This window comes from Gracilinanus agilis, chromosome 1 (genome assembly GCF_016433145.1).
Source record: "Gracilinanus agilis isolate LMUSP501 chromosome 1, AgileGrace, whole genome shotgun sequence".
NCBI classification, from domain to species: Eukaryota; Metazoa; Chordata; class Mammalia; order Didelphimorphia; family Didelphidae; genus Gracilinanus; species Gracilinanus agilis.
Genome location: NC_058130.1, coordinates 598,705,190 through 598,729,492, shown reverse-complemented (window position 1 = coordinate 598,729,492; position 24,303 = coordinate 598,705,190). Strand labels below are relative to the sequence as shown.

The window sequence follows — 24,303 nt, the reverse complement described above, 5'->3', positions numbered from 1 at the left end:
TTAAAATACAGAAAGATGCTTACATTTTCAGTCATGAGTAATATGGGCATTTGTTTGGCCATACATACATACATACATATCACAGCTATGTATGTAGGCTTTATCTTGGGGGGGGAGTTATTGCTCAACGTCTGTATGAGAGAGAATAATAATAGTGATAGATTAATTTTTAAATATTACAATTTGCATTCTGAATCCATCATTACCTGCCTAGAGATAAATAATATGTTTCATCATGAATCCTTTGGAATAGCTGTTAGTTATCATGTTAATCAGTTACTAAATCTTTCAAATTTGATTATCTTTACGATATTTCTGTTACTGTATGGGTTAATATCCTGCTTCTGCCCACTTTTTATCTGTTCATTCAGATTTCCTCAGGTTTTTCTAAAGTTATACTCTTCATCATTTCTTTTAACATATTAGTATTCTATCATTCATATGACAATTGTTCGGCTGTTCCTCAATTAATTCCCCATAATTGTGTCAATTGCACCAAAGAACTGCTATAAATATATTGATACATATAGATTCTTTTCCTCTCTCTTTGATCTCTTTGAAATATAGACTTAGTAATGGTACTACAGGGTCAATACATTGCAGTGGTCAACTACAGGGTCAATAGCTTTTTGGGCATACTTCCAAATTGCCCAACTCTTAGTTCCAGACTGAAAGAACTAATTCACATCTCTGCCAATATTGCATTAGTGTACCTTTTTTTCCCCCAAATCCCCTTTAGCATCTGTAATTACTCTTCCCCATCCATAGATCTAACAGATAATTTTTCTCTGCCTCACTAATTTGCTTATGATATTACCCTTAAAATATGTACATTTTGAAGCTATTTAGTATAGGATGTGAGATGTTGGCCTGTGCCTGCCAGTTGGCTTTCCAGTTTTCCCAAAAGTTTTTGTCAGATAGTGAGTTCTTGTCCCAATACCTGGGGTCTTTTGGTTTATCAAATTCTGTATTTATTGTGATCAGTTGTTTCTGTGTATTGTATACTTTATCTGTACTGATCCACTGATCTACCTCTATATTTCTTAACCAGTAACAAATTGTTTTGATAATTATAGCTTTATAGTATTGTTCTCAAGATCTAGTACTGCTAGGCTTTCCTCCTTCCCATTGATTTCCTAGATATTCTTAATCTCTTATTTTTCCAGATAAATTTTATTAGTTTTTCTAGTTCTATAAATAATTTGGTAGTTTGATTGGTATAGAATTGAATAAGTAAATTAATTTGAGTAGTAATGTCATTATTATTACATTAGCTTAGCCTACCCATGAGTATTTAATGTTTCTCCAATTATTTAGATCTATCTTTTTGTGAAAAAGTGTTTAGCATTTTTTAATTCTTTGTAATTTATATTACTAGTGCCTATCACTATATGGCAGGGTGCATAATACGCACTTAATAAATTCTTGTCAGTTAATTTATAGAAAAGAGCCAAGTCATGAAAATCAAAAGTATAGAAGATTTAATGTTAGTTGATGAAATGTCAGATGAAGCAAAGAAAAGAATAAGAATGAAGATGGAGAAAAGACCACTTTAGATAGACTAAGAAAATGTTGTAGCCTAATTGCAAGAAGCTGAGGAAGATGATGAGAGGATAAAGGCAGCAATACTAGTCACTCTTTGGAGGAAATATAGTTTTAAAAGGGAAAAAAAATAGCACTTCAGTGAAGGAGAGGAGGAATAACAGGGTTAAGTAAAGGCTTTTCCAAGATAAGGAAGACTAAATATTTACTGAGTAAGGTAGATATAGAGCACATATGGCTCTGAGTGTATAAACATGAGTGAATGAGGGAATGGTGATACAATTAACAAAGGAATATAAAAGATGAATACATATGGTATGTTCAGATTTAGACTTGAACTTGAAGTGCTAGCTAGACTCCCAGGTGGAATCATCTTGTAGGTACTAAAAAGTGAACATAAAGTTCAAAAGAAATATCAGGGCTTCCTCACATTGGAGAATATAATAAAAATCCAGAAATTATTAGTGTTGAAAGAGGCTTTTAGAAAATTTGTTTGAGCTATGAAGTTGTACAACCATCTTGGAAAACAAGGAATTTCAAAGACAGGGAAAGGTCTCATATTTGCCAAAGTTTTTAAACAGTACTTTTTGCAGTATCAAGAGGCTGGAAAGAAGTTAGATTCCCATTGACTAGAAATGGCTGATTAAATTGTAGCACATGGATAGATTGGGATATTATTGTACTATATGAAACAATGTAAATATTTAGTGTTCAGGGAAACTTGGGAAGATACATAAGAATTGTTACAGAACTAAGTAAGCAGAACCAAAAGAACAAGATTCAAAATGACCACAGTAAGTAAAGGAAAGCAACACACTAGCACACACAAAATTGTCTATAGGGGTATGATGATGAGATATATACCTCAATGTGCAGGGATGGTAAAGATATGGGAAGATGAATATACTATCACATATATCAGATCAATGTATTGTTTTTCTTAACTCTTAAAAGAGAGGGTTCTACTTTGGGACTGTTAATAAGAAATGCCAGCAGTTTTATTCTTTTACTTTCTGAAGAAAATCAAATTAACAGTATCAAAGATGAAAAGGGCAACCTCACCTCTAATGAAAAGGAAATTAAGATAATTATTAAGAACTATTTTGCCCAATTATATGGCAACAAACATGGCAATCTAAGTGATATGGATGAATATTTATAAAAATATAAATTTCCTAGATTAACAGAAGAGGAAATAGAATACTTAAATAATCCCATATCAGAAATAGAAATCGAACAAGCCATCAAAGAACTCACTAAGAAAAAATTCCCAGGGTCAAATGGATTCACAAGTGAATTCTATCAAACATTTAAAGAACAACTAATCCCAATACTATACAAACTATTTGACAAAATAAGCAAAGAAGGAGTTTTACCAAATTACTTCTATAACACAAATAAGGTACTGATTCCAAAGCCAGGCAGACCAAAAACAGAAAGAAAACTACAGACCAATCTCCTTAATGAACATAGATGCAAAAATCTTAAATACTAGCAAAGACTCCAGCAAGTGATCACAAGGATTATTCACTATGATCAGGTGGGATTTATACCAGGAATGCAAGGATGGTTCAACATTAGGAAAACCATTCACATAATTGACCATATCAACAACCAAACCAACAGAAATCACATGATTATCTCAAATAGATGCTAAAAAAGCCTTTGACAAAATACAACACTCATTCCTATTGAAAACACTAGAAAGTATAGGAATAGAAGGGTCTTTCCTCAAAATAATAAACAATGTTTATTTAAAACCATCAGCAAGTATCATCTGCAATGAGGATAAGTTAGGAGCCTTCCCAATAAGATCAAAAGTGAAGCAAGGGCATGGGTTGGGGTGGACATGATTGAAGATGTAGACTTGAAACTACCACACCAATGCAACTACCAACAATTTGGAAACAGGTCTTGATCAAGGACACATGACAAAACCAGTGGAAATGTGTGTCGGCCATGGGTGGGGAAAGTGGGGGGGGGGGTGAAGGGGAAAGTGGGAGCATGAATCATGTAACCATGTTAAAAATGAATATTAATAAGTGTTTAAAATTATTTTTAAAAAGTCAAGGAAAAAAAAGTGAAGCAAGGATGCCCATTATCACCTCTATTATTTAATATCATACTAGAAATGCTAGCTGTAGCAATTAAAGAAGATTGAAGGGATTAAAGTAGTCACTGAGGAAACTAAACTATTACTCTCTGCAGATGACACGATGGTATACTTAGAGAACCTGAGAAAATCAACTAAAAAGCTAGTAGAAATAATCAACAATTTTAAACCCTTACTTTCTGTCTTAGAATAGATATTAGATCCAAGGCAGAAAAGTAGTAAGGGCTATGAAATTGGGGTTAAGTGGCTTGTCACACAACTAGGAAATGTTTGAGGTCAAATTTGAACCCAGGATCTCTCATCTCCAGGCCTAGATTTCCATCCACTGAGTTGCCCCAACAGTGGTTTTTAAAAGTATCAACTAAATACTTTAAAAATCAGAATAGGCAATAAATATAAGTGATATCTGTGAAGATGTATACAGTCATCAATGCCTATCTTTTTTCTATCTATTTATCTACTGTTTCTACCTAACCTTAAGGGCAAACACTGTTTCTTATTTGTTACTATATCACTAGCACCAACTCAAATACCTGGCTCCCAATAGGGTGTTTAACAAATAATGTTTATTATAAGTGAAATTAGTTCCAAAAGAAGAGCCTAACAGGTTTTCAGGACAACTGAAACAGCATAATATTTATAAAACCTTTGAAAAAAGAATGCTCAGAGGACAATGATTACAAAAATATCAGCAGTATAGATAAGTGGTTATTCTTTTGGCAAAAATTTGTCAAAGTATGCTTAATCAGTCTTGAAGTTTAAGTTTATAATAAACTATTTATAAAGGATTTTCTTGAGTGGAGAGGCTTGTCTACTATAATTTGTACCTTTTGAGCCAAATCATCCAAGTTCATTATTCATTTGTATCTGGCTGCATGTGGGTCTTCCTTGGATCTTCTATCACTAATCCATCTTTGGAAAAACAAACTATCCTGTATGATTGAATTAGCCCTGGTACGTCCTTACTTAACTACCCTCTGCACTTCTCATCAGAGAGTCAAGCCATGAATTCCAAAATTTCTATTTAAAGAGGAGACTCAAGTTTGACCATCTCATTTTCCACCTGTCTGCAAGTCTCTGATTTCACCATCCTCTTCCCACAAATACCTCCCTCTAACCCTGCGTTGACTACCTCTCCTCCACCCGCCTCCACTTTTCAGTTTCCTTTTTTACTGTGGTCTTCACTCATTAGATGGTAAGCTCCTTGTTTCTGTATGATCCTAGCATTTAGTGCAATGGTTTGCAGATGGTAGCCCCTTAATAAGCGTTTATGGATAACTATTTTTTGACCATGAGAGGGCTTTAGTGTACCTTCCTAACTCGCCCGCAACACACCTCTGTTTCTTCTACTAGCTACTCGCTGTCATTTCTCAAGATATTTATGTACATGATTAGTTTCTCAGAATTCAGATTAGTTCTCCTAATTATAGGCAGCATCTAAGTAAGCTTAAGCCAAGGCATTCCTTTATGGGGTGAGAATGGAGACCACTGTTTCGGCCCTGATAGCAAGGCTACGTTCCCAAACTCTCCACTTCCTTCAGAGGAGGTTTTTAAAATTGACCTCTCTCTTCTTATCCTCTAAGTTTCAGTCACTGGGAGGATAGATGAGCTTCTCAGCCACATCCGTGGGCAAAAAGAGGCTTCTATCCAAAAGTTCCCGGAGCCTTTCTTCCATCCAGACTCTTCTAATTTAAACAGAGCTGAATACCGAGATCTCAGGCCTTCTGCAGAACTGAGGGGGGTAAAGGATGGTACCGCAGCCGGGCCTTGGTGTTCCTATGACTGCAGGGCCCAAAGTGGGCCACAAATTGCCAGACTTGGGCCCTCATGAATAATGGAAGAGAAGGAGTACCACAAAAGAACAGCCCATCCCAGGGTCTGCCAGCCCACTCTAGGTCAGCTCTTACGCTGTAGCTGAAAAGGGGGCGGTAACGTTCGGAAGGGGCGGAGTTTCCGCTTCCGGCCGAGGATTGTTGACGACGACTGCGGCGGCGCTAGGGCCGGGGCTCAGAAGGGAAGGGTCATTTCGGGAGTGGAGAGCACAGTGACAGCTACAGCTGCGGCCAGGACTGTGGCGACAATGGCGGAGGGGTCAGATAAAGCCCAAGTCCGCCTTCCCAGGCAGCGAGGCAAGCGGGAGATCAGAGGCGGGGGCCGCGACTCCGAAACCTCCACTTCCAGCTCTTCGGCCGTCCATCCTTTCCCGAACAAACCGCCCCGGTCACCGCTTCGAAGGAAGCCCGAGGCAAAGAGCCACGCTCCGCCCTCATCCTCAAAGGCGGGTCGGGAACGCGAGCCCAGGCCCCCCGAGAACGAGGCGGACCCCGGCGGCGGCGGCGGCGGCGGCGGCGGCGGCGGCGGCGGCGGCGGCGGCGGCGGCGGCTCCTCCGGGCAGCAGCCGAAGCCGACGGCGCGCGAGTACTCCCGGCAGGTGCACGAGTGGCTGTGGCAGTCGTACTGCGGCTACCTGACCTGGCAGAGCGGCCTCCTGGCTTTCCCCGCCTACGGCAGTCCCCCACCGCAGCAACCGCTACCGCAGCAGCAGGCTTCGCCGTCCTGCGCCCCGGGAAACGGCAGCCCCCACAACGGCCAACCGGCAGTACACCCGCTAGCCCCACTGGGCTACTATAACCCTTTCTACTGCCTCGCCACCCCACCAGGGGCCGACCCCGCAGCAGCCGCGGCCTCCGCAGCAGCTGCCGCCGCCGCTGCCGCAGCCGCAGCCGCCCCCTCTCAGGGGGCCCGGGCTCCCAACTGGCAGGGATCGGCCAGGATAGCCCCGGTAACCAGGTCTGGAGGGGTCTCAGCGCCGCGGCAACCGAACGAGAATGGTCGTCCTGCTGGTGAGAGGAGAGCGGGTGGGTGTGTCTGTCTTTGGGTCTCTCTCTGGGTGCGGAGGGGGTGGGGCTCATTTGAAAGCAACTGTGCTTGTCTGTATTTTATATGCTTGCTTTTTGCTTTTTTTTTTTTTTTTTTTTTTTTAGCGCTAAAGCTCTTGCACCTTTTAGACCACGATTTTTTTTCCTCTTAAAGCGATTTTATAAGCTGCAATTTCCAAAGGGCACAACTAGGTTTCCGGTCCTCTTCATGCATGGGCACCACAATTGTTCTCTTTCTCCGGTCCATTAAATTTCTTTTTAGGGAATCTCTCCTTGCCGCTTGACCTTTTCTGCAAACCCTCTTGGGAAAGAATAATTTTTGTACTATATTCCAGACCAAGGATTGATTTGGCAAAGTAGATAAGAGTGCAGGATAAAGATTCGGAAGACTGTGATTCATATTTGATCAGTCAAAGTAGTTGGGTGACCCTGGGCAAATGCACCTATTACTGTCAGTTTGGGAGTGTTATTTTACTATATATTGCTACCCATTAGATTATGTGCTTATTTCTTAAGTATTAAATTCTTTAACCGTTTTTGTTGTTACAGGAGAGTGGGAGGTGTATCAGGAAATAATTGTAAAGTGAAAAGAAACAGCATTAATACATTAAAAAAGTGGGATATGCAAGCAATGGTCAATTACTGCTCTATAAAAATAAGGCTAAAAATAGAAATAGAATCTGTAATTTCATTAGTAGAGTAAACTCCCAAAAGATCTATCAATGCAGGCTGGTACTTTCTCTGAAATTTGAGTTTTATACAGCTGCCTAGAGTACCAGAAATTAAATGACTTGCCCAGGGTCACACAAGCCAATATATTCCAGAGACGAGACTTGAACTCAGGTTTTATTGGCTCTGAAGCCAACTCTAGCTAATATACCACATGACCTTTCTAATAAAAATCAAGAATATGAAGAATAAGGGAAACAAAAATATTTGTTGAACCAATGCAGATAAAAAAAAAAAACAGGAGAATACCATACCTTATAATTACAATAAATAATATCAACAAGAGTGACAGGAAAAGATAACAGAACTCATATAAAATGCAATAACAGTGTTTTGACCTTGAGGATAGAACAAAGAAACCCTTCCCATCTTTCTGTAGAGAAGTACTCTCTAATTAAGATTGTTGTTCATAGTGTCATAAGTAGTGATTCTGTTGGTCAGAGTTCTCAGAATTTTAGGAGTTGGAAGGGACCTCAGTGAATCTATAGGCAAATCCGCACACTATACAGTCTTAACTATACAGCCAACAAATGACTGTCCAACTTGTGCTTGAAGGTTACCTTCAAGGAAGGGGAACCTACCTCTTGAGGCTATTGTGCTTTTGGGCTATACTGATTAGTATGTGCTTTCTGACATCAAGCCACAATTTGCCTCTTCAAATTTTCCTCCTTCCTTCCCATGACAAGCCTTCAGACACTTGAAGACAGCTATCAGGATCCCCCTGAGCCTTCTCTTCTTCTGGCTAAACATGTCCAGTTCTTTCAACAGATCCTTATATGATCTGAACCCTTTACTATTCTAGTTGCCCTCCTCTAAACACTTTTCCAGCTTGATTTTAAACTGTGGTCCCTGAAACTGAACACATTACTTCAGATAAGGCCTAAAAAGGGCAGTGTCACCTTCTAATTCCTAGAAGCTATGCTCTTCTTAATATATAGCTTAATGTCACATTAGCTTTTTTTATTACATTATCCTACTGATTCATGTTAAGCTTGATGTCCACTAAAACCTCTAGATCTTTTTCAAAACAACTGTCTGATTCTTGTACTTGGAGAAAATTATATTTTTTGGTATCTAAGTAAGATACTAAATATTCCTCTTGAATTTCATCTTTGATTTAACTGTAGTCTCTCAAGATCTTTTAGGATCTTGATTTTGTCATCTGTTATATTGGTTATCATGCTCATTTTGTGTTATCTGCCTGTTTAATGAGTATGCTTTTATATTGGTCATAAAAAACGTGAAACAGCATATGGCCAAGCAAAAATCCCTGGACTGCTCAACCACAATCACTTCCCAACACCTTCCCCTCTCCATTCTCAAAGGAGCATCTTGCCTCATGTTTTATTGAAAAAAATTGAGGCCATTTGCTGAAAGTTCCCTTGTTCCCCCTCTTCTTCCTTTGACATCACCCAGCTCCTTCTGCCACCCGCTCATCCTTCTCCTTTCTCAAATAATGAAGTGGCCCCTCTGCAAATCCCTCTATATGCATAAGCAATCTATTCTATCCCTTTTTCTTCAATAGGTTGTCCTCTATTACCTCCACTGATCTTCAATCTCTTCTTGTCAATTGGCTGCATCTCAACTGCCTACAAAAACCTTAAAAAAACCTCAAGTTACCATCTATCCCTATTTACTATATCATTCTATGTCTCTCCTCTCTTTTTTTGGCCAAACTCCTTGAGAAAGCTATATGTAAAAGGTGCCTCCACTTCCTCTCTCCTCTCACTTTTTAATTCTCCCCACTCTGGCTTCTGATGTTGTCATTCAACTGCAAACTCAAAATTCCCAACAGTTTCTTAATTGCCAAAATCTAATAGCCTTTTCTCTTTTCTCTATTCTCATCCTTCTTGACCTCTCTGTAGCCTTTGGCCCTGCCGTTTACCCTCTTTTCCTTGATACTTTCTTCTCCATCTTTTTGGAACACTACTCTGTCCTGGTTCTCCTAGTTTTACCGGACTGCCTATTCTTGCTGCTTGTTCTCTTTGCTGGTTCTTCATCCAGATAATATCCATTGTGAGAGTTCCACAAGTCTTTCTGTCCTAGGCCTTCTTCTATTCTCATCTTTACTATTCACTTGGTGATATCATCTCCCATCAGATCTCATTTTGGATTCAGTTATTATCTGTATGCTGATGATTCCCAAATCTTTTCATAACCTCTCTGCTAACATCCAGACTCAAATCTCTGCTTATTAGACATCTCAAACTGGATGTACTAAAGGTTTCTTAAACTCACAGGGTCCAAGACTGAATTATTATCTTTTCAAACTCTCCCATCTCTAAAACTTCTCTACAGCTGGTCAAAGTACCACAATCCTTCTATTCCCCCACATTTCACAATCTAGGTATCATCCTTGACTTTTTTACCCTTTTATTTCTTTATCCAATCTGTTGACAAGATTTGTTGATTTTATGAACCTAAAATCTCACATTTATCTTCTCTCCTCTGACAGTATTACTGACTTGGTGTCAGTAGCCCTCATCATGTTACATCTGGACTATTGCAATAGCCTGCTGATTGGTCTTTTGCCTGCTACAAGTCTCTTCCTATTCCAGTCTGTATTTCACTCATCCACCAGTGATCTTCGTAAAACACTAGTTTGATCATGGCACCCCCAATCTCAGTCAATTCCACTGGCTCCCTATCAACTCTAGGATCAAATATAAAATAGCTTGGCATTCAAAGATTTTCATAACCTGCTCTTAACCTCACTTTTCCATCCTTATATCATTCAGCCCACTACTTACTCTGTAGTCCAGTGACTCTGGCTACCTTTTTCCTCAAACAAGATAATCTACCTCTCAACACCAAGCATTTTCACTCTGTCCCAAGTGCATGAAATAATCTCCTTCCTCATCTCTACCTTCTGGTTTCCCTGGCTTCCTTCAAGGCCTATCTAAACCCCTACCTCCTATAGAAACCATTCCTTATCCCCCTTTAATTCTAGTGCCTTTCTCTGTTGAGTATTTTCGATTTATCTTTTATAAGGCTTGTTTGTATATAATTAGTTGCATCTTGCCTTCCTCCTTAGGCTTGTGAGCTCCTTGTGAGCAGGAACTATTTTTTTTTTTAACCTTTTTTTTTGTATGCTCAGCACTTAGCAAACAACTTAACACATAATAGGCACTCAGGAAATAAATATTCCTTGACCAAATTACTCCACTGGAAATATATGGACAGCCAACCATTTTGAATCCATCTGATTTTATTGTCTAATCTGTTTCTCTCCATCTTCTCCATCCAAATATTATAAGATCGTTAACAAAAGCTTTGCAATATATAAGCAAGCTATATTCATAGCATTTCCCTTATCTACTGGTTGAATTAATCTCACCTAATCTGTTATTGATGAAGTTTTCCTGGCACTTTGAAATCACCAATTCTACCTTTGTATAGGTGTTCATTGACCATATTTTTCATTTTCTCTTGGATTTTTTCAGGTCAGGCTCATTGCCTATAGTTTATAGGTTCTCTTCTCATCCCTTTTTTGAAAACTAGAACAAAATTGCCCTTCTCCAATCTTATGTAGCCAATCTGGGCCAAGTATTTTAATTCATCAGGGGCAACAAGGTTCTATCTCCCTTATTTGGTTATCAACTTCATGGTTGCCATTTTTGTTTTATCATTTCCAATTCAATAAAAATGTTTAACTATTTTTCTTTGTTAAAATGGAGAGCATATTGGAAAATTATTATGGTGTAAAGAATCAAAAGTAGTAAGTAGTAAAACTTTTTTTAAAAAAGTAACATTGGAAGTTAAAAAAAATTGAGTTGGTCATTGAAAGATAATCTTTTTTTTTTTTTTTTTTTTTTTTTACAAAGACCTTACCTACTGTCTTAAAATCAATAATTTGTATCAGTTCCACAGCAGAAGAACAGTAAGGACTATACAGTCAGGGTTAAATGTCTTGCATAGTGTCCCCCAGCTAGGAAGCATTTGAGGTCAAATTTGAACCCAGGAACTCCCATCTCAGGCCTGGCTCTCTATCCATGGAGCCACCTAGCTGCCCCAAAAGATAAGCTTCTTAAAAGCAGGGGCCCAGTTTTATTTTTCTTTCCGTCTTCTTGACCTGACATAAGTGATATTGTTTTGTTGTTGTTGTTATTGAGGCAAGGAAGGATGCATATACTAATGCATACATCTACATCTTAGAGTCCTAGAGAGTTCCTAAGATGGTTACACCACTGAGACAGTTTTGCACAGTCAGCATGTGTCAGAGGTAGGACTCAAACCCAGATCTTCCTGACTTTTAAGACCAGCTCTTTTTTCATTGCTCCAGGCTGATGCTATAATGCAGTTTCTTAATGAGTATGTTTCAAATAGATTTAAGTTAATGAAGTTTGATACAAATTGAATTTTGACTAATAGTTGCATTTAATCTTTAATACTACTTGGAAGGACTTAAAATCAGTATTCCAATTTTATCATTATTTTTGTTATTATTTATTAGCTTTTTATTTAAATGACAGACTACTACTTACATATCAGAGAAGAGCCAGTTGTACTCTGGTTTCTATCTTTGCCAGTATCAATAAAATTACAAGTTAATGTGTTAATTATACATACAGATAACTTACAACCTGGTGATCGATATGATTAGCAAATCAAATAACTAATATAAATCTTGTGAGGTAATGTTGGACATAGAAATTTGAGATCCTAAATATCTACATATATAGATTTCGCTTTGGTTTTACTATAAGTTGCAGAGTTCTATGGAATCACAATTTTATGTCCTAACTTTTCCCTTTGAGCTTATCTAATCTAACCCATTCCTGAAGTATGAATCTCCTCTTATAACATCTCCAATAATTAAAAATTGTGTAACTTCTACCTTAAAACCTCTAGTGATGAGTTATTACAAGTAATTCACCTAACTCCCGAGGTAGTCTATTTAACAATTCTAGTTGTTTAAAGAGTTGTTATTTTTACCCCTCATATTAAGTTGAAATTGGCCTCTCTATTTGTTTTGTCCTCTTAGACCAAGGAAAACTAAGAAACTAAGCTGTCATCTTCCAAATGGCAGCATTCAAATGTTTAAATATGACTATCTTGTTCCCTGGCCTTCTCCACCTTTAGTCTTCTCTAAGCTAAACATTCTCAGCCCACTCAACTCATTCTTCAATAATATGGTTTCGAGTACTTTTAACAGTCTGGTTAGCTCCTGGGTGAATTCCAGATGTCCTTTCTACAATGTTCTAAAACATAAAATTTTTTGAATTTAATTGAACTGAACACTATCCTTTAGATATATTCTGATCCGGTTATATCAGATCAAGTTGTTGCTTTCCTCCTGGACCCTTTACTTCTTTCATGTAGATTAAGATTTGCATTAGCTTTTTTGGCTGATGTAGCTCATTGTTGATTCATATTGAATTTGCAATCTACCAGACCTCCAAATCTTTCTGCTAGCAGTTTCTCTTACACAGTTTACTTGTGGAGTTGACTTATCATCTCTGTATCCTTAGGTTGTGATTTCTTTCAAGCATGAAATCAGCTGAATTCTGATTTGTTATTCTGAATTGTTATATTGTTGCTGTTGAAATAGTGTTCTGATTACATTATTAAGAGATATCTACGATACCCTTTAAATGCTATGGCAATAAAAGACAATAACTACATGGATTTGAATATTTTAGATGGAGTTTAAACTAATCAGATTAGATAAATATAATACATTACAATAGTACATAACAAGTACTGGATATTAATTTTTGGTATTTATTTTATTAATATAAGGAGTTACTAACAAAAATTTTCAAGTTCTTCTCTGTTCAGGTTCTTCTCTCTTCCTTATTCTTAACCTAGTTAGTATGCTAAGCCATGCTCAAGTAAATAAGCATTTAGTTTAATCAATTTTTTCAGCTTGTATTTTCTTTTTTCAGGTAGAGAATATGCTATTCCATCCTTGGCACACAGATTTATGGCAGAGATGGTGGATTTCTTTATTCTATTTTTTATAAAAGCAACCATGGTTTTAACTATTATGCATGTCAGTGGAATAAAGTAAGTTAAATTATTTTTATAAGCATTTATAAACATATTGTTCAACCAAAGATGTATGAATATATGTGACCAAATCTCTCAGCAAACAGGATTGTCAGTGATAATACTTTGGATTTGTTTTGATGTGTTCTTTCAAGTTTGTTTCCTTTTAGTTTGAAGAAACTATAAAAGGATGCAAAACTTAATAGTAACAATAGGAACTTGACCTGTGCTTAGAGCAGGGATAGAAGCTCAAAGGAATGTTTTTGTTTCTGAGCTTGGAGTTTTTTTTCAGCCTTTGAGAAACAGTATTACTCTTGCAGCATTAGAGGCAACTGTGGTTCATTCACAGTAAAACTTCCAAATGGTAATGGATAAAAAATATTTAAACCATAAGCAGTGATTTAATGAGCTGCTCTTCATTGACCTATTCTTTTAGGAGGAAAAATAAGATCATAAAAATATTTTAATAAAAGAGCATTTCCCCTTTCCTATTTTTTTATGATCTGTATTCAAGTGCTATCATCTTAGTCAGTCCTATAGCTAACAAATTATAGCAAAACTACTTTATTAAGGAGACCGTGTATTTGAATACTGCAAAAATCAAGAAGTCTGTCTAGCAAGAGCCTAACAAATGTTAAAACTATATCAAATCATACAAATGTATTGTATTGTTTTCATTCCTAGATATATTCTTTTCTTCTCCCTTCATCCTTTTAATACAAAAGAAATAAAAAGCAGTTCACCGAAACTAATTAATACATTAGCTCAGTCTGACAGTTTATGAAATGTTCTGTAGTTGTCCTCCACCTCTTCAGTGAAAGCAAGTGCATTTTTTCATCTCCTCCTATTATGCAAGTTTAGTCATTATGATTATATTTAATTTTAATTCATCAAAATACATTTTTCCTTTCAATGTACATTGTTGTGCTCATTGTACATATTGTTCTGGTTCCACTTAGTTCCTTCTGCATCACTTCATATAAGTCTTCCTGTGCTTCTCTGAATTCTTCATAGTTATCATTTGTTAGAGTAAAGTAGTACTTGACATTTATTTCCTACAATTTGTTTAGTCATTCCCCAATTAATGGGAATCTTTAATACCGTAAAATATTTACTATAATTACTTTGGTGTACTTTATGGGACCTTTCTGTCTTTTAGTCTTTGGGGGATAGTATAAGCTTTTTTTAATTCAGGTTCTCATATTCCTTTTGAAACTATCTTGCTCCTTTAAAAAAAAAGTTTGTTTTTCCTTTTTGAATAGAACTTTGGTGATATAAGCCAGAAATATATACATATCACAACTTTATGTAATTTTAGTATATATTTCAGAATTGTTTTTATACCTGGTAGCAATCATTCCTTTTAGTAAAATATGGCTGTACTTTAAAGAAGTACTTATTCTACTGCTATTTTGAAAGAATACTATCTCAAAGAGAAAAACAAAATAAAAGCTTAGAGATCAACAGCCCCCAAAATATTTGTAGTTTGCAGAAAGAAGGGTTCAGTCTACAGTGTCTGGTATGGACTTTTCTGTGCTAATGGTAGAGGGATCCTAGGAGGTTCTTGGCAAAGTTTGGCTACTTAATTCTTAGGATTTACATTCATAACAATGATTAACACGTGTTATGTATTCATCTTTTGGCACAGTAGAAAACTTTTCCTGACTATTATAATTTAGACTTACATATCCAAACTGACAATAATACTTTTAAATAATAATTACTAGAAGAAAAGTATCCCAGATTTAACTACTCAATGCTCATGCTGTACATAGAGACAAGATAATAGCACCAATGGGAAAGAAGAGACTATCCATATTTCTCTTTATGTTGTAGATGTTTTTAAAAATAACTTTATAAATACTTCTATGAAAACTTATTTCTGGCATGACCCTCTTTGAAATATTTCCTACAATTTTATATCCTTAAGCTAACTGACCTATATGATCCTTCAAATTTCTGAGCTTTTCTTTGATCACTTAACCTAACTTTTGGAGGATTTGAAATAGAATGAAATAAAGGTCCACTTAATACTTCTATACTAACTGATCTTCTCTTTCTGGCCTCTTATCATAAAATTAATTTGAACATAGAGTCTGGCAAGTTAATGAGGAATCTCACAAAACCATTGCTCTGAACCCATTGAGTTCATGAAACTATCTCCTGAATCATTTTGATACTATTAGAAAACTAGACCAATGATCCCCCAAATGGGGTGCATGGCATTATGCCTAAATGAATGTGAACAACTAATTGGTGAGTGTGAAAGCTTTATATTTAGGAATATGCAGGAGTCAGCTTCACAATTGTGAAATTTCAGTGCAGGGCTCAACTTAATGTTTTATTGATTTCTATACTTCAGAAAATGATGAAGAAAATGTTAATAATGCAAATAAAATTTTCTTTTCAAATTTGAGCATTAAACATTTACCAGCACGTAGTCACACCTACTTTTTACCCCCAAACACACACAAACACACACACACACACACACACACACACACACACACACACACATTCTCACACTCTCTCTCTCTCTCTCTCCCCCCCCCCCTAAATCAGGTGTTGGCCCCTCAGGACAATTATAATTTAAACTACCTGCTGTCCACACAACTTCAAAGGAATAATTTGAGAGGATTCTATCTCATCTCCTGCTACCTACATTACCTCATGGCTATGGCAGGTGTTATGTATTTGGAATTGGAGGATAGAGCTTTCTCCTCCTTTTTATTTTGGAAGAGACATAGTTACACAATGGGCAGGCATGGCTAAATAGTCTGGATCACAAATAACACTATATCTTTTCCCTCCAACCCCAACTCATTTTCCCTATTATTGTTGCAGTCGCCACCATCCTTCTAGTCACCCAGGTGTTCCCAACAGTCATCACTGACTTTTTACTTTCCCTCATTCTGAATCCACATAGTTGCTGAATATCACTGGATCTGCTTCTATGATTCTCACAGCTCTCACCTTCTCTCCACTCATATTCTCTTCACCCTCATTCAGACTCTTAATATTTCATCTGGACCATTTAAACATCCTCCTAATTTAGATCTTTCCTATCTATAATCCATTCTCCACATGGCTGCTAATATGATTTTTCTAAAGCACGGGTCTAAACATATCACTCCCCTATTCAATAAACTCCATTGCCCCCCCGCCCAGTTATTTTAGGTTCAAATGTTATTTCATATATATTGAATCTCTTTAAAAATGAAGTCTTATCTAATACTTCTCCCTTCTACATGTGTTATGCGCCAACAAAACAGCACTACCTTCATTCCTCTTCCCTGTGGTCTCATTTTCCTCCCATATTCTACATTGAATGCATTGAAAATCTTTATTTTCATTTTCTGTCCTTATCTAAATACTTAAATTTTGGCTAGATTTTCTTGACAGTTGCAGAAACTAAATTGTGTGAGTATATGAACTGCAAGTATAGATTCAGACAAGACAGAAAGATAAGGGATGCCACTGGCTATAGATGTTCCTTGGCAAATCTATAAGTAAGCTAATCAAAGTTTCTTTGAAAAGGGACTTAAGGTGAGGGTACAATTGAAGATATCTTTAGGTAATATAAAATCTGGCATATAAAACTGAGTGGGAAGTACTTGTTCCAGAGAGCTTTTCATTTTTAGGGTTTCCTTTAAATATTGGTGTGCTTTAGTGGAAAATGATCTGTCATATATTTAAACTGTTCTAATCATTCATTCTTTATAACCAAAATACTGCCTTTTATTCTCTGTAGGGACATTTCTAAGTTTGCTATGCATTATATAATAGAAGAAATAGATGAAGACACATCAATGGAAGACCTGCAGAAAATGATGATTGTGGCTCTTATATACAGGTTATTAGTTTGTGTCTATGAGGTAAGGTCCTGGTATGTAAAGAAATTCTTTACAATATTATTTAACTGTCTATTTTAGAGATAGAAATTAGTAAAAGACAAAGTTATATATTTTAGCCTTTGGCAATTACAGAGTCTTAAAGTTGGTAGAGACCTTTGAGATAAAATCTAGTGCAACTCTTTAATTTTATAAGAATTAGAGATCTAGAGAAATTTTTATTTAGAGATTTTTCCCAAGTTGAAAGTGGTAGAAGGACTAGACCCCAGATTTTTCCTAATCCAGTGCACTTTCCACTATACCTTGTATCCAGAATCTCAGGCAAATTGTAGTTTATAAGAACTTCTACATATATACATATGTACTTATTATATGCTGTCTTTATAGAAAATGTTATCTTCTTTCATCCTTCCATTTGTGCTCAGTCAAAACTTTGTTAGTAGCTAACTGATTAGGATTTGCTGATTCAAAGTAAACAAGTTATAATAGAAAGAGTTTTACTAGACTTGGAATTAAGATATCTAGGGTTGAATCACAGTTATAATAAATACTATTTACTTGGTTGTGGAAAAGTCACTTTTTATAAATCTCGGGGGGGGTTATCTATAAAATAGTGATAATGATGCATTATCTACTTGACAGAGTTTTTGTGAAGAAAACATTTCATAAACCTTATAGCACTACGTAAACGTGTTGGATATTTTTGTTATTATTTAGTCTCTACATATGTTACATGAAGGTTGTAAAAATATAAAGTATATTGCCTTGCCCTCAGGAAGCTACTATCAAGCCAGTTTGGGATCAGAGTTAGACAGAATATATCAGGTCACTAAACTAAAGAAACTGTCTAGATGAATAATAAAAGTGATATATTTAAATACTTCAATCTAGTCCTTGCTTAAATGTATAATGATTAATTTCTTAAGGTAAACTTTAGCTATAATATTTCACAAAATGCTATCCTTTCACTTTAAAGTTTTTGAGCAAGCAGAATAATTGGGGAAAAACTTTCTTAGTCCATAAAATTGAAAGGGGAAATGTTTTCCTTATTTTTTACCTCTCTAGATAATTTGTATATGGGGAGCAGGTGGAGCCACTCCAGGGAAATTTTTGCTGGGACTTCGTGTTGTGACATGTGATACATCAGTACTCATTGCACCAAACCGTGTTTTAGTGATTCCTTCCTCAAATGTTAATTTAACAACGTAAGTTCTGGTTTTTTGTTTTTAAGCTTACTCTATACTGATAAGACTAATAATGAACTTTTAATTATAAAGGTTAATTACAAAATTGTAATTATAAAAAATTCTACATTTAACATATTTTTATTCTCCTTCCCAACCTCTCCTTCTAAAAAAAAAATCCAACACTTTTCTGTTCTTTATATTTGACTAATATTTCTTGCTTTCTTAATGTTTTCTCTGAATCTGAAATGGGAACAGAATTAGGTTGCTATTTTTATTATTATTAAAAACTTAGAAATGGAAAAAGATGAGTAAATGATTGTTAAATGTTACCATTGCAAATAATCAAGGTTTTATGTCACTAAAAGGTTGGTTTAAGGGATTAGGAATGTTGAGTCTGAAGAATAAACTTAGTAGAGAATATAATGACAATCTCCAAAAATTGAAAAGAATATCATATGAAAGAGAATTTAGATATGTTCTTGGCTTCAGAGAGTCAAACTTGGAACTATGGATGGAAAGTGCTAAAACAGATATAGGTTTGAAAATAGGAAAGACTTTCTAATAATTAGACAATTCAAAAGTGAAATGGTCTGGTGGAATAGCAAGAACAAGTAGCATGCTCCCCTTCTTCCAAACAGATCTAGAAAATGCAACAGACTGAATCCTGATGGGGAGGTGCAAGAAAAAGCCACAGTGAGTCATATTCCCATCCCAGGTCTACATAGGGTGGCAGACATCATCCCAAGCTATCTCTGAAATCCTGAAATAACATAGCAATCAGTATTCAAAAAAGTAGCAACAGATCCTGCCCCCACTGCCCTACAAAGAAAGATATGCAGTCTGACTCAACATGAAGGCAGAAATCAAAAAGTAGGAAGAAGGAACCCAAACCAAAAAACAAAGAGAGATGTGCAAGACACAAACCCTAAAGAGAATGGCTCCAAAACATCTACAAGAAAAAACTTAAAAGTAAAACATAAGGGGGCAGCTGGGTAGCTCAGTAGAGTGAGAGTCAGGCCTAGAGACAGGAGGTCCTAGGTTCAAACCTGGCCTCAGCCACTTCCCAGCTGTGTGACCCTGGGCAAGTCACTTGACCCCCATTGCCCACCCTTACCAATCTTCCACCTATGAGATAATACACCGAAGTACAAGGGTTAAAAAAAAAAAAAAAGTAAAACATAACTTGGGCACAAATTCAACTAGGATACCTTGAAAAGAGGTGAAATAAAAGTTTAAAAATGTTTTTATAAACTAATTGAGAACAGTAGAGAAAAAAAGGGGGGAATCAAATGAGGGCTGTGGAAGAAATATTTGGAAAAGGAATGACAAATTCCCTGGAAATAAAATGGGATAACTAGGAGTCACAACTAGGAAAGAACAAGAAAGACTGGGGGGAAAAAATAGAAGAAAATGTAAGTATCTCAAAGCAAAAACAACTAAACTGGAAAACAGAAATTTAAGTATCATTGGACTATGTGAAAGTCATGACCAAAAAAACCCAGTCTAGATATCCTATATTAGGATATCATAAAAGAAAACTGTCCATTGTAAGAAAACTTAGAATCACAGGGGATAATAAAAATAGAAAAAAACTACTAGTCAGCTCCTGAAAGTAGGGTCCCCCAAAACAGTATAACCAAAATCCAGAGCTTCTAGAAAAAAATATCACAAGCAACCAGAAAGACAAAAGTCAAATACCAAGAAGCCACAGTTAAGATCACATGTGATTTAACCACAACCACTATAATATAGAGCTTGAAATACAATATTCCATAAGGCAAAGGATAGAAGCTTGAAGCTAAGAATAACAACACAAAAAAACAGTATAATCCTACAGGTGGGGAAATGAATTGTTAATTTTTAAAAAAGAGGACTTCCTAGTATTCCTGATGAAAAGACAAGGCCTATATGGAAACTTCATAGTTCTGTTAACATAGGAGTCAAGAGAAACAAAAAGATAAACATGAATGAACAATTACAAGGATAAACTATGTTCTGATTTTGAAAAATGTGTGCCCTCTGATCCCTATTATATAAAGATCATTGAGGGAATTTAGTTAGACGAATGACCTAGGTATATTTCTGCTACGTCTTGCTTAGAAAAGGCAGGTAAGAGGAATTTATTAGGTGGGAATGGTTGACAAGGTGATAATATCAAAGATAGGGTGGCCAAGCAGAAATTTATACAAAGAGGAAGGAGAATATGACTAACATGAATCTCGTGCTCATCTGAACTGGTCAAAGGAGGAAAGAATACATACAAATATACAAACAAACACATGTAGACTTGGATACCAAAGTATATTTAACTCAGGAGGGAAATAGAGAAAGAGATAAGGGAGAGATTTGTCCTTTGCAAAACAAATTCTAAGGATGTGTATAGTTCTTTTTGCTGTGGCAAAGAATTGGGAACTGAGGGGATTCCTATCATTTGGTGAATAGCTAAAAAAGTTTTGGTATATGGATTCAGTGGAATACTATTGTTCTGTAAGAAATGATGAAGGAAATGGATCCAGAGAAACCTGAGAATCCTTGTATGAACTGATGCAGGGTAAAACAAGCAAGAACCAGAAGAAAATTTAGGCAGTAACTGCAATACTGTAAAGATAATCAATTCTGAAAGACAGGAACTCTGATCAGAATAATGACCAACCACAATTCCAGAAGACTAATGATAAAATGTACTACCTACTTCCTAATAGAGCAGTGAAAGACTCAGCATGTATATAGATTGAGATATTTTTTTTTAACATGGCCAATATAGAAATTTGTTTTGATTGAATATACATGTTTCTAACAGGAATTTTGGAATTTTTTCTTTTTCAATTGGGAGGGGTTGGTGGGAAAGAAAACCAGCTTTTTGCATATTGAAAAATATATAATTTTTTTAAAAGGAAACCAATATGATTAAAAGTTTCAGGATTATACCACAAGTTGATGGACTGAAGAAACTGGGAATATTAAACCTAGAGGAGATAAGACTTAAAAGGTTACTTTTTTTTAAGTCTTGAAAGGATTGCCATGAAAGCAGCATTACACTTGTGTTTGACCTTAGAGGGAAGAAATAAAAGTAGATAGAAGTTTGCAGAAAGAAAGAATTTAATTTGATATAAGGAAATACTTTTTAAACAATAACAATTAGAGCTAACCAGAAGTAGAATGGACTTCTTTAAAAATAAATAAATAAAGTAGTTTGCTCTGCTGTATTAGAAAGAAGTCTTTAAGCAAAGAACTCATGTTGAGTACTAGCACTGTATATTCATCCCAAGATGACAGGGATGATACAGCCCCAAAGTCACTTTATATGGGACAAATAGGTTGACTCCCAGTCTCTGATTGCATAGTAGCAGAGGTCTTCTAATACCTTTGATTCTCTAAAATTCAGTATCCCTGAAGAAGCCTCTGTCTTGTCCTATTCAAGGAGTTTCTTCTAATTGCCACTTAAGAGATTTTTTAAAAATGGAACTGCAGAAACCTACTATTTGTAGGATTAGTTTCCAGTCTGAACTATTACTGAGATTTACACCTGTTTTTGAAGCTCTGCTTATTTAACTGCCCAGTTTCACAAAGAAAGAAAAGCTAGAAGACAACTAAACCCCTAGAGCTTCACATATGAGTTTTTTTTTAAAAGACTATGACAGAATCACTTAGATTAAAGAGGAGAATGCCAGAAGAATACTTTAATGAGTAATTATAGAAAAAGCAACTAGTTCAATGTTTTATGTGACTAGAACTAGTGGTTCAATGGATAGAGAATCAAGTCTGGAGACAGGAGATTCTGGATTCTAATGTGGCTTCAGTTAATTCCTACCTAGGTGACCCTGGGCAAGTTACTTAATCTCATTGCCTAGCCCTTGCCACTGTTCTGCCTACATGGAAGTTAAGGATTTTGAAGAAAAAACAATCGATAGAATATTTATTCTTTTACAAAATGTTATTTTTGTGTTACTAGAAAAAAAAATACTTTAAAATGTCAATTCCTTGTTCAGCACATCCTGATCCTAACTCTGTTAATACACTGGGGTCACAGATACACGTTATGAAAGTATCTGGAAGTGTCTAAAGGATATGGAATTTGATTCTGATCCCTGCTATTCAAAAATGACTCTGAATATTAGAATCAAAATTTATTTTGTAGGTGAATGTGGACTAATGATTTTGATCTTAAATATTTTGGATTTAGGAAAATAATTTTATATTGAAAAGTGCATATTGCCTGATTTCTTTTTTTGTCCTTTAAATATTTAGGTCTATTATTCGAGCCTTGATCAAGAATTTTTCTATTGCTTCTTTTTTTCCTGCTTTCATCACACTGCTGTTTTTTCAGCATAATCGAACAGCCTACGACATTGTAGCAGGAACCATTGTGGTAAAAAGAAATGGGGTTAGATGATGCCAATGAAAAGCCCCGAGTTCCACACTTTCTGTAATAATGACAAGACTAAAATTATGTTTTGAGGCCATCAGTATCCCTGGGTTAAATTAACTGGTGATTCAGAAATTAAACTGACACTCCCATGTGATGCAGATGACTATCCTGAAAGTATTGACTTTACTTGAATGCCAAAGAACTTTACCAGAAAAAGAAACAGTACTTACTAAATGAAAAAGTGAATTTTTTAGATTGAAAAGAAGGCAGGTAGTGTCACAATCAGCTATGGACATATACTTTCTTACATTCTAAGGCATGATGATTTGCTGGGAGTAATTTCAGCCTTGAGTCTCCAAATGAAATTTCTACAGCTTTTTGTGTTTAACACAAAAGGATGGAGAATGTCCAGTTGTGTTTTGTAAACACCTACATAGTCCAGCTTTTAGGTAACACCTCTTAGGAAGATTTCAACCTTTATTTTCTCCTAGGGGATGAAATTTTAGTTATTATTCTACCATCCTATTAATTGGTTACATAAGATGTGAATTGGACAGTGGAGGCTAAGGTATCAGTTATCTCTTATCTAAAGCTTTTTAACATATATATATTGCATTTTACCTAAAGAATGGTGCGAATTTACCACTATTCTAAATGTTTAATCCAAATGTGTATTTTGTGACAAGTCTTGCATGATGATGATCACAAGTATTAAGTCGATTACTATATTATCAATGGTTTTTTTAAAGGAAGGTAAGTTAGTGATTACCTTTTATAAATGAATCAAAAGTAAAATTTCCACTGTAAATTGAACTTTATACTGATGTGCAAATGTTTCAGTGCTCTAAATGGAACACAGTGGACTATAAATATATAAAGGAAAATGATCACTTCCTTTTGATGGTAAAAATGGTTACTTCCATCAAGTTGTTGCATATAAACAGTATAGTATGAAACAGTATTCTAATTGTGTTTGCAGCATGAAGAAAGTATTAGTGTATCTCAGTGTTCTGAAGTTGGATGTAACATCTTTACAAATAGGATATTCACTCAATAATCAGTCCTCACTTTGTATCCTTTAGAGTTATATAATTGTACTGTTGGAGTGAACTGCATCAGTCTGTTGAATAAAGAACCTCAGTATTTCGTGATATATTTACATGCCATTATACTGTGAAATGTTTGTATTTTTCCCAATATGAAAAAATCATTTGAACAAACTTGCAAAAGTGTTGACATTGAGAACATCGATCAGAGTTTGAAAGTTTTCTTTCATTGCACTGGAATTCCTTAATCCTACTATCAGTGGGCCAAAAAGAATTTTGTGGTTACACTTACTGACTATGCGGTTGCTTGAAGGAATACAGCATTTAAGGAGCTAGGAAGAATTGCATTATGTTGCCATTTATTCATTCCACTACTAAAACAAAGCTGTGTTTTTATTTCTTTTGTGAAGAAATGCCCCAGTAAGCACTGTTGAGATATTTCTGAGCCAAAACAAAGTTGTTTTTCTGGTTTTGTTTTATTTGATTTGTAAGCATATTATGTCCAGCATCTCCATTTATTTGAACAGAAGATAGTGTAGTATAACGGAAAGAGCACTGGATTTGTAATCAAGAGAGATCTGTATTCAAATCCTGCT

General features: G+C 35.8%; 1 protein-coding gene across 1 annotated transcript; it reads left to right on the top strand.

Moving 5' to 3' along the window:
• The first annotated feature begins 5,403 nt into the window (after positions 1-5,403).
• Positions 5,404-23,213, top strand: FAM8A1 (family with sequence similarity 8 member A1). Its single transcript, XM_044683559.1, has 7 exons — positions 5,404-5,451; positions 5,598-5,946; positions 6,019-6,498; positions 13,152-13,272; positions 17,006-17,129; positions 18,171-18,310; positions 22,541-23,213. Exons 1-7 carry the CDS (start codon positions 5,404-5,406, stop codon positions 22,683-22,685), a joined length of 1,407 nt encoding a protein of 468 aa, XP_044539494.1. The 3' UTR covers positions 22,686-23,213.
• Positions 23,214-24,303: the final 1,090 nt, after the last annotated feature.

What these genes read in the sequence shown, in the direction of transcription:
- FAM8A1 (XM_044683559.1), top strand. Translation starts at nt 5,404, where the DNA reads ATGGTACCGCAGCCGGGCCTTGGTGTTCCTATGACTGCAGGGCCCAAA. An exon ending in CTCAAAGGCGGGTCGGGAAC is followed by an intron (nt 5,947 to 6,018) that starts GCGAGCCCAGGC and finishes GCGGCGGCGGCG; the next exon opens with GCGGCGGCGGCGGCGGCGGC. An exon ending in CGAGAATGGTCGTCCTGCTG is followed by an intron (nt 6,499 to 13,151) that starts GTGAGAGGAGAG and finishes TTCTTTTTTCAG; the next exon opens with GTAGAGAATATGCTATTCCA.